This window comes from Sinocyclocheilus anshuiensis, unplaced genomic scaffold (assembly GCF_001515605.1).
Source record: "Sinocyclocheilus anshuiensis isolate Anshui unplaced genomic scaffold, SAMN03320099.WGS_v1.1 scaffold1291, whole genome shotgun sequence".
Lineage (NCBI taxonomy): Eukaryota > Metazoa > Chordata > Actinopteri > Cypriniformes > Cyprinidae > Sinocyclocheilus > Sinocyclocheilus anshuiensis.
This window is the reverse complement of record NW_015540928.1, coordinates 211,042-226,414: the sequence shown is the minus strand read 5'-3', so window position 1 is coordinate 226,414 and position 15,373 is coordinate 211,042. Positions and strand designations below refer to the sequence as shown.

Genomic DNA, 15,373 nt, shown 5'->3' with positions numbered 1-15,373 from the left:
AAGAGCTTGATTAGCTGGTTCAGGTGTGTTTAATTAGGGTTGGAGCTAAACTCTGCAGGACATCAGCCCTCCAGGACCGAGTTTGTACAGCCCTGGTTTAAATGGTCCACAGATTGACTCGGGGGTTTGAAATCAGTTCAGTACAGTGCTGATGTTTGGAGTATATTTCAAGCTGAATTGATTCATGGTTGTCGTAAGTTTTCTTCCAGACTCTGACGTGTTATATTAAAGCACCTTTTTAAAAAAACAACACGATGACTTCTATTTTATTTCTTTTATATTGCAGTGTGCTTAAGTATCCTCAGGTTTTACCATTTCTCCTAAGCAAATGTCAGCTCTTGCAAGGTGTTTTAGCTTATCTAAGTGGTTGAGAGATTTTAGTTTTAGTTCGTTTACAGAATCAGCAGGCAAGTAATTGGGTTTTATGGTTATAAAGTTTGTCATGTTAAAACTTTCTAATGTAATTTCTTCATTAGAAAATGTTAAGAGTGTAAATGCTGGGAACAAAAAAGCTTTACAATTGCAGTACAGTGGAGTCAAAGTCTGAGATTTAATAGAAATGCTTTAATTTCGCATTTGATTTTAATATTTAATTACATTTAAAATTAATTTACAAATGATCAGTATAGCGATTTGAGTTGAATTTAAAACATGAATTTTGAATGTCTTCGAATGTGGTGTTTTCCTTTGATTTAATGGCAGCAGCTCAAGAACTGCATGAACTCCACAAGTTTGTGTAAATCCTGATCATGTTCTTCAACGTGACTTGGGATGATTCAAAGAACAACAGACCACCCATACAAAGGAATCACATGATCAATTCGCTAATTGGTCACCTACAAATAGTGCAGAATCTTAAATATTTAATATGTACTTTATCATAGCATGTTTTTAAAAGTTGGACATAATATGAAGTGATGCTCTTTCAAATATGCATCAAATTCTCAACTCCGCTGCTGTTAAATAGGACGTTTTGTGATATTACCAAAGTAATGTGGTTCTTCTGCTTTCATGTGGACTGGATGCCCACACTAATAGAGCTCACTCTTACGGCTTTGTAGATGTGAAACCAAGAAGTGTCTAAACTGCCAAATATGGCAGGACTGATCCTGATGTTTATTACAATTTTAATATGTCGTATTACAATTTCTTTATGCCACTTTAATCTGGTCGAAGCAATTACAGAAGAAAAAGAACTTAAACACTACAGTTTTGAATAACTTACATTTATTTCGTCTTTACACAGATGTATACAGTTGGTAATGTTGCATCAGAATCGCTGATTTAATGAGTATCAGCCAAAAATATGACAAAGTACCTCATTTAATGACGACATAAATCAGATGTTGTATGTAACTACATAAAAGACAAAGATACAAACTCTAATGCAGGCTTTAAAACATGTATCTAGAGAAACTACCCAGAGGATGGAGTGGTTGTGTTTATTTGTAATTCCACCAAATTATTCCTCGCTAAATTCTGAATAACTAAAAACAGTGCTCAGTTTAACTAAGACTAAGGTTGACACTCAATATTAAGTCATCTATTTGGCATACTAAAATGTATAAATGTATTTTACAAATTGGAAAAAGTACAAAAAAAAGTTATGTGAGACCATATCGCACCTTCAGAAAAGTTGCTCTATTCCCACCATTTCTCATTTACCCATAAGAATCACTCAAGCTGCCTCATTTTTTCCGACCCTTTGAGACGTCTGCGCTGTTGAATATAGCCACATAAGATCATCTCCGATACAGTATAAAACCTGCACCATCATGTGTTATTCAGCATCCACAACCATGATGTGAACAAAAAGCCCAGCGGAGGAAAGGTGGTCTCCTTTCTTAGTGAGCAGTGGCACATGGTGATATCCTGTGGTATAACACAAATACACCACTTACAATATGAACACAATACTATGGATTGTTTGCTTATGTGGCTATAGTAATATTTATCATGCATACTTGAGACAGCAACAGCAATTTAAGTTTAATAAAAAAAAAAAAAAAGTCCCAAACAAAGAGATGAGCATGTATTACAACACACTAACCGTTCTTTAGGCAGTTGAAGGGAAGCGTGTACTGGCCAATGAATTCGTTGTTTGAACTGGAGTCGTAGTCCTCAATCAAAAAGCGCACAAGGGCTAGATCTGGCACACGCACATCAAACTGGAAGTTCTCATTCCACATGGGGTTGAAGCCTTGAGAGACAACAGAGAGCAATTAGGCAACATCTTGATCCTGAGGAGAGTCCTGACTGAGCACATTTAGAGAGTTATTGTACCGTTATTCTCAATGTACTGCGTTTCCGCCACAGTCGTATCAGCTGGCACACCGTAGATCTGCACTTTCACAATGGGATCAACAATAGAGGACTCCCTTTTGCTCACTTTGGGTAACTGCTGGGCTGAGATTACCTATTAGACAAACAGAAACAGCAGTGCACATTTAACACATGTAGCATTGTAACTGGAAAAGTCTAATTTAAAAAAATAAATACATGCAACTGACATAACACAAAGATACAGTCCATGTGCTAAAATAAAGGTGCAGATCCATTACCATCAGATGAAGACTCTTATTCTTTAACCACGGTCCCTCGGGGAGAGTGATGGGGTCAAATTTAGTGTCTTGGTCTCGTAGGAAAGAAGGCTTGAGGTTGTAACCACTCTGTCCATTTTGGAGAAAGAGCCCCTGATTCATATCCATCTCTGCGCAGGGTGTCTGGAAGTTGAGGGCCACTGGAGAAAAGGGAGATAAATCGGATCATTCCAATCAGGATCGGAGAAATCGTAAAGCTTTAAAATGAGTTTAGCAGCGAGACATTAACATCAACTTTCACTAGGACTAGATTTGAATATACACATGCCTCATTAGTGTCAGTTGTATGGTGGGTATAAAAATTCACATCTTCGTTACCTATCTGACAGCCTGCGTTCCACAGAGGCACAGGGTTATAGTTTGAAGAGTCCGTCCTCAGTCCTGCTGGATAAATCCGGCTGAGTTTGTCTGTATTGTGATGGATATAATTGTTTGCTGTGACAGAAAAATACAATTATTAGCTGAGGAATGTGTCTGGGTAGTTGACAAATAGACATATAGGCAGGTTTCTGAAAGGTCAAAATGTGCACAACCGTATACCATATATATACTTGGTGTACAGGTGCATCTCAATAAATTAGAATGTCGTGGAAAAGTTTATGAAGTATTCTAATTTGTTGAGATAGTGAATTGGTGGGTTTTTGTTAAACGTGAGCCAAAATCATCACAATTAAAAGAACCAAAGACTTAAACTACTTCAGTCTGTGTGCATTGAATTTATTTAATACACGAGTTTCACAATTTGAGTTGAATTACTGAAATAAATGAACTTTTCCATGACATTCTAATTTATTGAGATGCACCTGTATATACACCAAGGCTGCATTTTCTGCATTTACTGCAAAATACATAAAAAAAGTAATGTGAAATATTATTTCAATCTTAAATATCAGTTTTCTATTTTTATACATTTTAAAGCATCATTACTCCAGTCTTCAGTGTCACAGGATCCTTCCAAAATGTGAATATGCTAATTTGGTGCTTAAGAAACATTTCTTATCATCAACAGTGTTAAAAATGCTTTAAAAAGTGCAGCTTAATATTTTTATGGAAACATTTGATAAATAGAAAGTTAAAAAGAACAGCTTTTATTTGAAATAGAAATTATTAAGGTCTTTCCTGTCAGTTTTGATCAATTTAATGCATCTGTGCTGAATAAAACTATTATTATTATTTTTTAATAATCTTAGAGACTTCAAAACATTTGAACAGGAGTGTATATTGTTTTAGATGTTGTAACTGGCAACCACCTTTCAAGTTTCCCAAGTCTTTCACCACTTTTATTCAACATTTTGCCTTCGGTTTAAATTACCATATTTTACTTATTTTACTAAACGATTAAATTTGTATAGATTTGAGGAGATCATTTTTTATATTTTAATAGATAATTTTGTTTATGAATAAAATGTCTCTCTTTTTGCGGCCTAGTAAAGTGATGAATATACGAGAGAAAAATCTGAATGGCTCTTTTCCTTAGTCACCTGCTCGTTTCCATATTCAAAGTTGTGTGTCAAAGGTCTCCCTCAAGCACAACCATCATCTGTGAGGTTATGCACATTTCTGACTATTTCGCAGAGTAATGAATCTGTGCAGCTGAACAGAGTCCAGGGGCCCATTCTTCGTACGTCGCTTATTACATCCGAGATTAAATGTCACATCCAAGATGATATCATCGCGCTAATCAGGATCTGGCTAATTGGGTTCTTCAAATGCACCTGTTGTTGATGATTAGTATGGCTGGATTGAGTTATCTGAGATAATTGCGCATTCATGTGTTGGTTTAAAAGCAATGCAGCAATTGGCTGGCGGCAAGACAATTATATAATTAAAAAAAGACACCTGACGAAAAACTTGACCAATTTTTGGACTTTTATAAGGAAACAGCCAAGTAAACAAAACTAAATAAATGTTGTAATAGATAAATGAAATGTGCATTGTTTTTTTTTTATTTAAATTTTTTACATGATTCCCAATTATTTATATTCACGATTTCTAATATTTTTACAGGCTTTACATTTTTATTTCAATGTAGTAATTAGCAATTAATTTAATTTTATATTTGAACAGATTTGTTACGTGACAGCATTATTTAAAGTTTCTTAAGGGTCAAGATCATGTTATCTGCATCTCCTGCACTCCATCAAGCCACTCAGCTGTCATCACTCAAATTAATGCACGACTCTACATTATCTGTATAGCATGTGTGTATAATTATGAAATGTTTAAGTATCAATTCTGCTTAAAAAGATGTGATCTAATCCTGTTTACATGAAATAAGTCTGCTGCCGAGCAGGTTTAAGCTCATGGACCTGTTGCTATGACAGCAACTCCGGGATGAGCTTCGAAGAACCAAACAATCCAAGATCATGCCAAATCATCAACAATCAAATCCAGCTAACTGAGTTAGTGACGTACGAAGAACGGGCCCCAAGTCTGCATCTCATGAAATGTATTTGTGTGTTTCATAGCCTGTGTTGTGTCGGAGCATGACATCACACCTGCTTCCTCTGCCAGTTTCACAGCTTTTCCCTCTTTGAAGGAGGCCATCTCATAAAAGGACTGCTTGTCCCGGGAATCCTCAAAGCCACGGAAGTGGACACTTTTGCAGTAGATCACGATATCAGACAGCTCCTTCGCCAATGTCAGCAACTTTGTTTTCTGTTTTGGGTATGTGTAATTATGAAATAAATAAATATAAATAATTTGATTAAAAAGAAATAAAGACTTTTTTTTCTTTCCATGGTCACATACGTACGCAAAAAAGAGAGCACAGAAATCAGCTTACACTAGACTTCTTTTCCTGGTCTTCTTCGTCACCTTCATCATCTTCTTCCTCTGTTACACTGTCTTCCTCTGCTGTTTTGGACTCCTCTGAAAACATGTCAAGTTTGTCTAGTCTTTTCCCTTTGACTATGAACCGGCCTTTGAGTTCCTAAATAATACACAACACAGCCATTAAATCTGATTTGCCATCAGCTCCTATTTACATTTAACAGATGCTTTTACCCAAATTACTCTATCCAATGAAAGTCATGCATGTTATTTTTGTGTTTTGCCTCTTTTTGCTGATTCCGTTTTCATTTTTTTTTTTATGTAATTCTTTTACACAGGTAGCAGTTAAATGTGCATTTAACAAATAGTGTCACCAAAAGGAACTTGCAGTTGTCTATGAAAAAATCAAAACAATTTCTCATATCTCAGCTTAATGGTGCAGAATACTATCAAATTTTTATATTTCTACATAGAGAAAATGCACAAAATCTGAAGAGCGTATTTACTGCATATTGATTTTGACATTTCGTTCTGTGTTTCTAACAGCAGTTTTAAGAAGCTTTTGCTGTAACTGGAGAGCAGCAGTGTTTCTATTGTTGACTGTGACAGTGACCAGGACAGGCCACACCTTGACTGAGGGGAATGGAAAACACGGTTATGTAAGCTATGATAATCACCCGCTCCCCAGCAGACAAAGCACCAGTCACCATAGTAATCCAATGCATGGTCTTTAATAAAAGCAGCTCACCACAAAACCATGATGAACCAACATTATCACAGAACTATGTATTTGCTATTTCCTCATTTCATATCTGTGCTGTATGTGAACATAATTGATGTGCTGACGGTATCAGTCTTGTGTTTTTGAAGAGCTGGCATTTTAATTATTGGGATTGGTTGAAACAAAGAGAGTTTGAGATGCAGCGATGATTTTAAATAGAGAGCAGCTGTATAAATTCCAGACATTCCATACAGAATCCTGAAAGCATCTCCAGTTCAGACAGGCTGAAAAATTTTCTTGGGTCTCACGTCTGAAGCCACAGCTACTGGATTAAATCAATCTCTATCTTTAAACATTTTAAGTAAATATTCAATTTGTAATTTAGATTACACAAATAAATGGCACATACTCCGGTGTGCATTTACTCCAAACAGACACCGCATAAAGCAAGTAGTGCATACACTTGTAGCTGTTATGTATCTTTGTAAGTCATTGTAAGCCCTTTTTTGAGGCACGCGCAAGTGCACAAACACCCCCCCCGTTATAAAAAAAATAACAAGTGGGCTCCCCCAAAGTCCATGGTATAGTTCGAACACTGGCTAGAACCCTTCTAATTGGTCAATCAAGGCATTTTGCAGTCAAATATTTCTGAATTACAACCACTGAACATTGGTACCATATCAGTTATCTTCCAATATATTGAGTTTTTTTTTTGTTATCATTATCAGTATATACAGATTTTGAATTTTGTGTTTTTAAAGAATAACTTTTCAAATAGGTAATTTAATCATTTAATGTTAAATGCAATCATTCACTAGCATTACAATGATTGAGTTTAGTTTAAATTTTACTTTAGGCAATAGTATATAATTTTAATACCTGCCAATTTAATATCTGCCAACACTAATATCTGCCGATATTAGTGTGTGCGTTTTTTTTTTTTTTTTATCTCTATGAAGAGATATTGAATCTTCAGTTCCAGGTATTGTTGGTTGGTTAGTTGGTTGTATTTAAATTTATTGCCAAATCAGCTTCATTGGCTATTACATGGCAGATACAAATTAAACATTCAACAACATAATATCATAAATACAATATTTAAAAAAACTCTGCTCAGACAAAAGACAAGATTAAGATACTTTTTCTGGGTCCATGAATAAGTCCTTGAAAGTTTTCCAGGTATTGTTATCAGCAACAAAATTCTAATTTTGGCTAATTGCATCAGCCAGAATGCTAATATAATTGCATCCCTACTATATATTTTGATCACCGTTCCTAGCAACCAATCTCCAACACTGTGCTAGTTTCATGTCTCTCATATTACTCCATTGTCTCTTCTTCTTACATGATAAAAATAATTTCAACTTGATAATTCATGTCCACTGAATTTCTTATTTGCAATTGGGTGTGTAATAAGCAGGATAGCATACAATCAGTCAGTCATTATTACAAAACAAACCCTCTTAGACTCGGTTTCCTGAGCGCCCTGTCAGGTTTATTTTCTATTTTATAATAACCAGATTAATGTACAGTATCCCTTACATAATCTTGCATCTGAATATGCCTGTATAACATGGCCAAGCGGGTTACTGCGCCTTAACATCTAGCAATCACTAACCTCTGGGGAAGGGAGGCATGTGGGCATCTGATCTCCGAGGGGTTTGGTGACTAGAGTGCTACCCAGGATGGAGATCAAGTGCTGAGCCATGATCTTCTGCTGCGCCACACTGCAGTGGTTCTCCAAAGACAGGATCACAGGATACTCGGTCATCTGGTAAAAGTCAAAAACACATTGTTGACAGAAAGTACACCAGCAGGACAAGCTCTACAAGTCCCAAAACAAACAAAATCTATCACTAGATTATCTTGGCGAAATTACAGCTGTTTGCATTCATTATGTAACTAATATTTTTACCTTAAAGGCATATTCTTTAATGGCTTTGATCACATCTTTGAAGAGGATCTTTGAGGTGAGAGTGTATCCATGATAAATGACCGGCTCTCCATCTGATCCATCCCAGCAGTCCAACTCCACACAGCGGCAGCCCTTAAGAAGTGCTCTGTGGAGGGATAATGCAACTTGGTACTCCAAAATAAGCCAAAACAACACGCTTTTAGAAAGGTACATTCATTCAGATGCTTTCATTATGAAACTAGTAACTATCAAATTAAATTATGCGCTTCATCTTTAAACTATTTCATTAAAATGCAAACAAATGTTGAATGATTGACATCATTACTTTATGTACGCCTCAGTGCTGCTGGGTCCTTTGAGCTGGTCCTCCAGCAGGTATGTGTTGTGAGAAGAGGAGATGAAGTAATGGTTGAGAGGCTGCTTCATGTCCTGGTAAACACTTTTATGAGCCGGGTTAAAGATCAGCCCCTCTGGCTGGTGCAAGTACATTAGGAAGCCATCCTTTGTCATTTGCTGTTTGGCTTTGGCTACAAGAAGTGCAAACACAGACACGCGATTACAAAGAAGCTATACTTGCATTTTTGTTATAACGAAAATAAATACATTTACTTACTTTTTTAAATGTTTTTGAAAGAAACATAAAAAAAACAGCAAAATTGTGAAATGTCATTCTGATGTTAAATTAAATGTATTTTAAAATGTAATTTATTTCCAATTAGCAGCGATTACTCCAGTGTCACATGATCCTTCAGAAATCATTCATAATATGCTGATTTGATGCTCAAGATAACATTTCTTCTTATTATTAATGTTAAAAACGTAAATGCTTAATATTTTCGTGGAAACCAAGATACTCTTATCAAGACTCTTTGATGAATAGAAAGTTCAAAAGAACAAGAGCATATTTTGTAACATTTAAAACATCTTTACTGTCTATTCTGAGGCATTACCATTTTCATCAAGCTCATATTTCTCAATAAGCTGAAGGGCATCATTCTGAGACGCGTCCTCTCTCTGTTCGTTCAACAGGAAGTTCAGCAGGTCAGCGGCGCTCATAAGACCGTCTGTCTTTGCATACTCTCCATAGATGACCTTAATCTCCTCTCTTTGTGTCAGGATTTCATAGAAATGCTCGATCTCCTTGCCCTCTAGGAATCCGCACTTTGACTTGTCACATTTCTGAAAGAGACGAAACTGGTGTTTCTAGTCAAGTTATTTCTTGTGTAGGTAACACTTTATAATACTGTTCCATTTGTTAGGATTAGTTAACATGAATTTAGTAATCTTAGTTAATGTTGATTTCAACATTTACTAACATATTAATAAAATCAAAAGTTGTATCTGTTAATAAGGAAGGAAAACTTGAAATCGCATCATATGACCCCTTTAATGGATCTGTGCTAAAATGAACTAACAATGAAGATTTGTATTTTTATTAACTTACCTTAAAGTTGAATAAATACTGTATAAAATGTATTGCTCATTGTTAGTTAATGCATGCATGAGATGTACCTGTAGCACTGAGAGAACAACATTACAGATGGGTAAACTAGGTTAGATTCCTGCATAATCACAGAAATATTACCTGAAAGAGCATTTCAGCATAGTCTTCATCCACCTCAATGTTGATGTCTTGTAGAAAGCTCTTCAGCTCTTTCTGACTGATCTTATTATCAAAGTTTTTATCTGCTTTGCGCATACAGCTGTAGATCCAGCTAGAACTCTGATGTAAGGACAATTAGAAAGAGATTTGAAAGAATAATGCTCAAAATGCACCTCAAAATCACAGGCGTTTGAAAAGGATACTGCTCTGTTTTCTTCTGCGGAGTGAGGTTCTTTATATTTGAGATGACTTTCTCCAAACCACCAACCCACTTCTTGGCTTCTTCCTCAGAGCTGGCGATCAGGTCCAGGCCCTTCTGTTGGCTCTTAAACAAGATGGAGAACGCTCGACCCTCCACAGACTCCTCTGTGTATTTCCTCAAACCGTCCGTCTGCCGACCTGTTCGTACCTCCTCAATGTCCTCAACAGAGACTGAGTGAGAGAAAGAAACATGATCACAACTGTACTTTATAAAATGAAATGAAATGAATACAGAAAATATATAATGGAGTAATGTGTAACAATGTGGGTCCCACTGATCCCGGACCCTGATCATATATTTTGGATGTTTTAAATACATTTTTTTTTTTTTTTTTGTGATTCACTGATGTCAATTTTTTAAACTGCAAAAATGTTGTTAATCTGGATCTCAACTTTATTTTCTGATAAAGAAAATAAGTATGTTTAAAGTGATTTATGGTTAAAACGAGTAAAAATAAACTGCAAGACAAGACATTTCCTCAAAGCAAGTTTTCCCCCCCAGTTTCTAGTAGGGCCTGCTGTTAAAACGCTGGATCACAGTAATATGCATATGGAAATTCTATGTAGAAGAGGTCATGCATAATAAAATAGCACTGTAAGCTTGATTTTAGACATTTGCATAAAATATACATACATTTTAAACATAGCCCCAGGCTTATGTTTTACAGCACCAGTCACAAAATGACAATATAACTTTAATGTGCTGTAGTAAAACACACAACTTGTACACAAATACATAATTTGGTGAAACATTTGTTTCATCAATAGCCCTTTTAATTAGTTACACTTATAAATGATATACAAATCGTTTTGGCAGTGCTTTAAAGCATTTAACAAAGGCACTGTTCAGAAATTTGGGATCAGCAATATTTTATGTTTTTGAAAGTCTCTTATGCTCACCAAGGCTGCAATAATTTGATTAAAAATATGATATATGAACAGTAATATTAAATTTTATGACCATTTCAAATAACGTTTCTATTTTTGATATATTTTAAAATGCAATTTATTCCTGCAAACTGTCAGCAGTCATTACTCCAGTCTTCAGAGTCACATGATCCTTCAGAAATCATTTTAATATGCTGATTTGATGCTCTAAAAACATTTATTATTATTACAATCAATGCTGAACACAACTGTGTTACTAAATGTGTCAATTTATACATCATACATTATACATACTGAAAGCTGAATAAATAAGCTTTCCATTGATGTATGGTTTGTTAGGATAGGTTTTGTGGTCCAGGGTCACAAATATGTTTTGTGGATACTGTAATACATTTTAGGACTCTTTGATAAATAGAAGACCAAAAGAAAAACATTTATCTGAAACAGAAATGTTTCGCAACATTATAAATATCTTTACTACCATTTTTGATAATTTTAATGCATCCTTGCCGAATAAAAGTATTAATTCCATTCTTGTCTCAGAAAGATTTGCCAATAGTTCAATAAATCACAAGTAATGTCTTTAAAGTACTGCAAATATAGGCCTATTAAGATTTTTTAACCACACCCAGTGAACATCGGCTTCAGTCCAATTGATTTTGTTGGCGCAAAACTGATAATAGTATCCAACACGGTTAAAATGACTTTACTATTAAAACAAGCAAGAGAATTTTACTGTCACAGACTTTAATGCTATACTGCCTGTAATAACATATGACAACTTAAATTAGTCTTTATGCATTCATTTTACCCTGTTTATACTTAAAAATGTGGATTTGCTATTAATCCAATATAGGAAGGAAGTGCTATAGTAACTTCTCTGAGAGACACTCATCACCATTCATTCAAACAAACAAAACACATTGTGGGTCAGTCCAGGACACAAGCACACATGCAAAGAAAGGGCTGACTCCGACACACCCCTGTGCACATCCTTTTTGGGACTCACATGTCTGTTTGGACTTCAGGGTCTTTTTAGATTCATGCCACAATGTCTTGCAGTCCTCCTGGAGTTTGTAGTAGCGTGTCTTTTTCCATGACCCCGAGCGGACTTTCAAAAGATCTCCACCATTCATCAGGAACTGCAGGTCCTTGTCACCCTCCAAACCTGTGGGGACGACAAGAGCAAGACCGCTCACATAGCCATTCTTTCAAAGCTCATTCTAAAAGACAGATTTGTGGGGTTTTTTCCACATCACAACATCCTTTTTATGAAGGCAGAACAAACAAAAGGATTGTATTGTCCCTCTGTGGTCCAATTGAGGAAGGAACCATTTATGAGTCCAGCTGCTGAGGAAGAAAACTCGGCTTGAACTTTTATGTAAAACACAAAAGACTCTGCCTAAGAGACTTGAACACATACTGCAGACACCTGACACCAACCAGGACCAGCTTTTAGGTCACAAATGAATTATTTACAAAGGCGTGGTGTGTATTTATGAGTACTTTAAACACAACCATGAATCAATAGGTGTGATGTGTTCTTGCTCTATTTACTATAATAGCTCCTTACTTACACTGCATTCTAGATAGGCAAGTTACAAAAGGGAAAAAGAGAATTTCCTCGTTGCTAGATATCCTTCGAGATGGTGTGTGTAAATGAACTGCATACATAATATGACCAACTGAATGCCAGTGTAAAGGCAGGTATGAAAGTTCAGGTTCTCAGATTACACATAAGATTATTGTTATATTTATTGTCCTACCTAGACGTTTCAAGTTGTTGCTCGCTGTTGTTTTGATCTGCGCGCGGTATAAGGACTCTTGAGACTTGGTCCGCACTGGCTGTCTTCGTACACACTGCATATTGTGAATATTCCGCAATAGAAATCAAAACTGCTTCTGAATAAGCGAGCCGCAAACATATCCCAATGACCTGCTGCGTCTTAACGTTACTCACTTGTCCGCGAACTCGGGGCGTGTACTAATTCAAAGTTCATCCCAAGAAAACACTAGTGATACGTGATCTCATCGAGTGGCTATATTTGTTAGTGAATTCAAACAACACGTCAATAATGTTGATTTAAATAAATATTTAATAAGTATACTTATTAAAATTATACTTGAGACGACAGTCAAAAGCGCCAAGAACGAATACTACACGCGTGACAGCTGCTGAAATACCTGTTGGGCTTTGGCGTGTCTTTCTGTGCAGAGGCAATGGCGCCATCTAGTGGCTGCATTTGCCAGTCCAAAACACAGCAGCCACACTCCAGACCTCATCCTATAATCTCCGGTGGATTTATGTTAACCCTAGATATGCTGTTCTATGACCGTTTCAGAATTATACAGGGCCTTCTTAATTTCAGAAAAGTGGTTAATGCTTCACTGGTGGCATTTGGCTTAGCCTATTAAACCAAGTGAGAACTCAAATATTCCACTCAAATATTATTTTACATACGTGTTAATAAAAGGTAGACATACTCTGTGAAGAGCATTTTATTCAGAGTGGTGTTTTTGTACTGCAATGTCAATATAAAAATGTATATTTTTTGAGGTGTTGTTTAAATGTATAGGGCCAGGCCAATGATATTACTGTTAAAACTAAAACCATTAAACAGTTTATCAATTGAAAATAAACAAATAAATAAAATTAAATATAAATATTAGATGAGAATAACTTGAAACATTGGCATCTAAATGTAATCTAAAGTGTAATCTTGGCTTCTAACTTGGCATCTAAAGTTTAAATTAAAATAAAACCTAAACTAAAATTCACATGAAAACTGAAAATATAAAAAATAAAAGCAGTTTCAAAATATGAATAAATATTACAACAGTATATAAATAATGCTAAAATAAAACAGATAAAGGGCATGTTAATTCAAGTGGCTTTGATGTTTAATTTATAAAAATGTTTAACTTCATTCTGCATTTCTGTGCCTAACTTTCACTGTAAACTTTTGAAGTTGCACAACAGCTCTTTTATGCATATAAAGTTCTGGCCTAACTGTCTTTTGTCGACATTGCATTATGTTTGTTTCAGATTCATAAAAGTATGTATGTACAGAATGATAGCTTTCTGTTAAAGAAAGCAAACACTTGCAGTGGGGTTCTATGAAATGATTATTATTATTATTGTTATTTTTAATATTAAGACAATTTGTAGTGGGTCTGTCTGCCCCTACAAACCCTTGGGCTGCTTCCTGCTGCCATTTCAGTGAGAGGGAGGACAGTTAGATCCTATTCATATCCGTCTGGATGAGAGAGATACTGGAGATTCAGGAGGTGTGTACACAACAAGCACGCAGTCATTTAGATGTCTTTTTAGAACCCAAACGTAGGTCACATTTACTGTTGCATCTTATCACCTTCTGGAAAAAAACCCCTGCATAAACTCAATATTTAAAAAAAGTAAAAATGTTTCTCTTTTTAAGAATATTTGTGTAACTTCTTTTCTAAAACTGTGATCTGTTGAAAAACACCGTAAAATGAGTTAAGCCTTGGTTTAAAGAAGCGAGTAAACCCATAATTTGACAGACGTTTCAGGCAGAGGAACTAAAGTAATGAAAGGGATGTTATGCGAGACAGTCGACTATGAGGTGTGATTTAAGCACTTAAGTTGCTAACTAAGGGAGCAGAGGTGACTGCTTTAAAAATGCATCCTAGCACTGGAGAGAGAGCTGAAAGAATCACCGACAGGGTTTTACACTGCTTACACAGTGTAGTACAGTATAGTAACAGTACTTTATATAAGGGACACTATTCGGTGTACAACGTTGAGTTGTACACACTCAAACTTGTGACTGTCAAATTTAGCCTGTTTTTTTTGTTTACCCGTGTTTTTGCAGAACTGAGTCTGAAAGACAACTGCCTAAAGGAGGTTGAGAAAGTGTTTTGTCAGAAGACCAAGAAATTTTTTTTTGTACTATATACTACTGTAATTACATTTGGCCAATTTATTTATGTATGCAATCAACACTATACTGCATTATGTTACATACCTATTTGATATTTAGTTCTTTTGTTTTTGAACTTTACTTCTCTTGTAAGATCATCTACTTAATTTACTGTAAGATCACTTAGTGTAATGAAAATAGATTTTCCATAAAGCTTATTGTTGTATTTTATTCTTTCTACATTTTTTCATTTGTGTTGTATACTAAGACATTGAGCTGCCAAATAATTCCTGAATCCCAATAAGAGGTTTTTGTTACAGTGTTCTGAATTGATCTCACTAGTGTTCACTGGGCAGGGAAGTTGTCTGTGTATTTGTACTGTAGGTTTTGCCATCTGAGGCCAAAGTTTGATATTGATAGAAGTAAGGGTTTTTGACTGGAGTATTTGATTTTGACATGGAAGTTTGTACAAGTTTGTTTGTCACGAGAATGTGTTTATAGTTGTGACAAAGTGGTGAATTGTTTCATGAATTGTGTGTTAGTAATCGAGAAAAACTAAGACAGCATTTAGGAAAATTTAAACAATTGGAAAATCTTTGGGATAAGCAATGTACACTGATTATATAAAACTATACTGTCAGTACATCATAGTTAAATGAAATTGTTATATACATTTATTTCTGTTCAAAAGTGTGGAAATTAATTTTTCAAAAT

General features: G+C 35.4%; 1 protein-coding gene across 1 annotated transcript in view; it reads right to left on the bottom strand.

The window, feature by feature from the left end:
* Nucleotides 1–1,210: 1,210 nt before the first annotated feature.
* Nucleotides 1,211–15,373, bottom strand: part of LOC107689396 (1-phosphatidylinositol 4,5-bisphosphate phosphodiesterase delta-1-like) — a 17,862-nt gene continuing 3,699 nt past the window's right edge. The window contains exons 2-15 of the mRNA XM_016487362.1: nt 11,770–11,928; nt 9,815–10,043; nt 9,594–9,723; nt 8,959–9,187; nt 8,334–8,535; nt 8,009–8,153; nt 7,712–7,864; nt 5,386–5,532; nt 5,099–5,258; nt 2,919–3,035; nt 2,562–2,740; nt 2,284–2,416; nt 2,051–2,200; nt 1,211–1,872 (exon numbers count right to left, since the gene is read on the bottom strand). Coding sequence (XP_016342848.1) covers nt 1,781–1,872; nt 2,051–2,200; nt 2,284–2,416; nt 2,562–2,740; nt 2,919–3,035; nt 5,099–5,258; nt 5,386–5,532; nt 7,712–7,864; nt 8,009–8,153; nt 8,334–8,535; nt 8,959–9,187; nt 9,594–9,723; nt 9,815–10,043; nt 11,770–11,928 — 2,225 coding nt within the window. The 3' untranslated portion in view covers nt 1,211–1,780. The remainder of the gene's footprint in view (nt 1,873–2,050; nt 2,201–2,283; nt 2,417–2,561; nt 2,741–2,918; nt 3,036–5,098; nt 5,259–5,385; nt 5,533–7,711; nt 7,865–8,008; nt 8,154–8,333; nt 8,536–8,958; nt 9,188–9,593; nt 9,724–9,814; nt 10,044–11,769; nt 11,929–15,373) is intronic.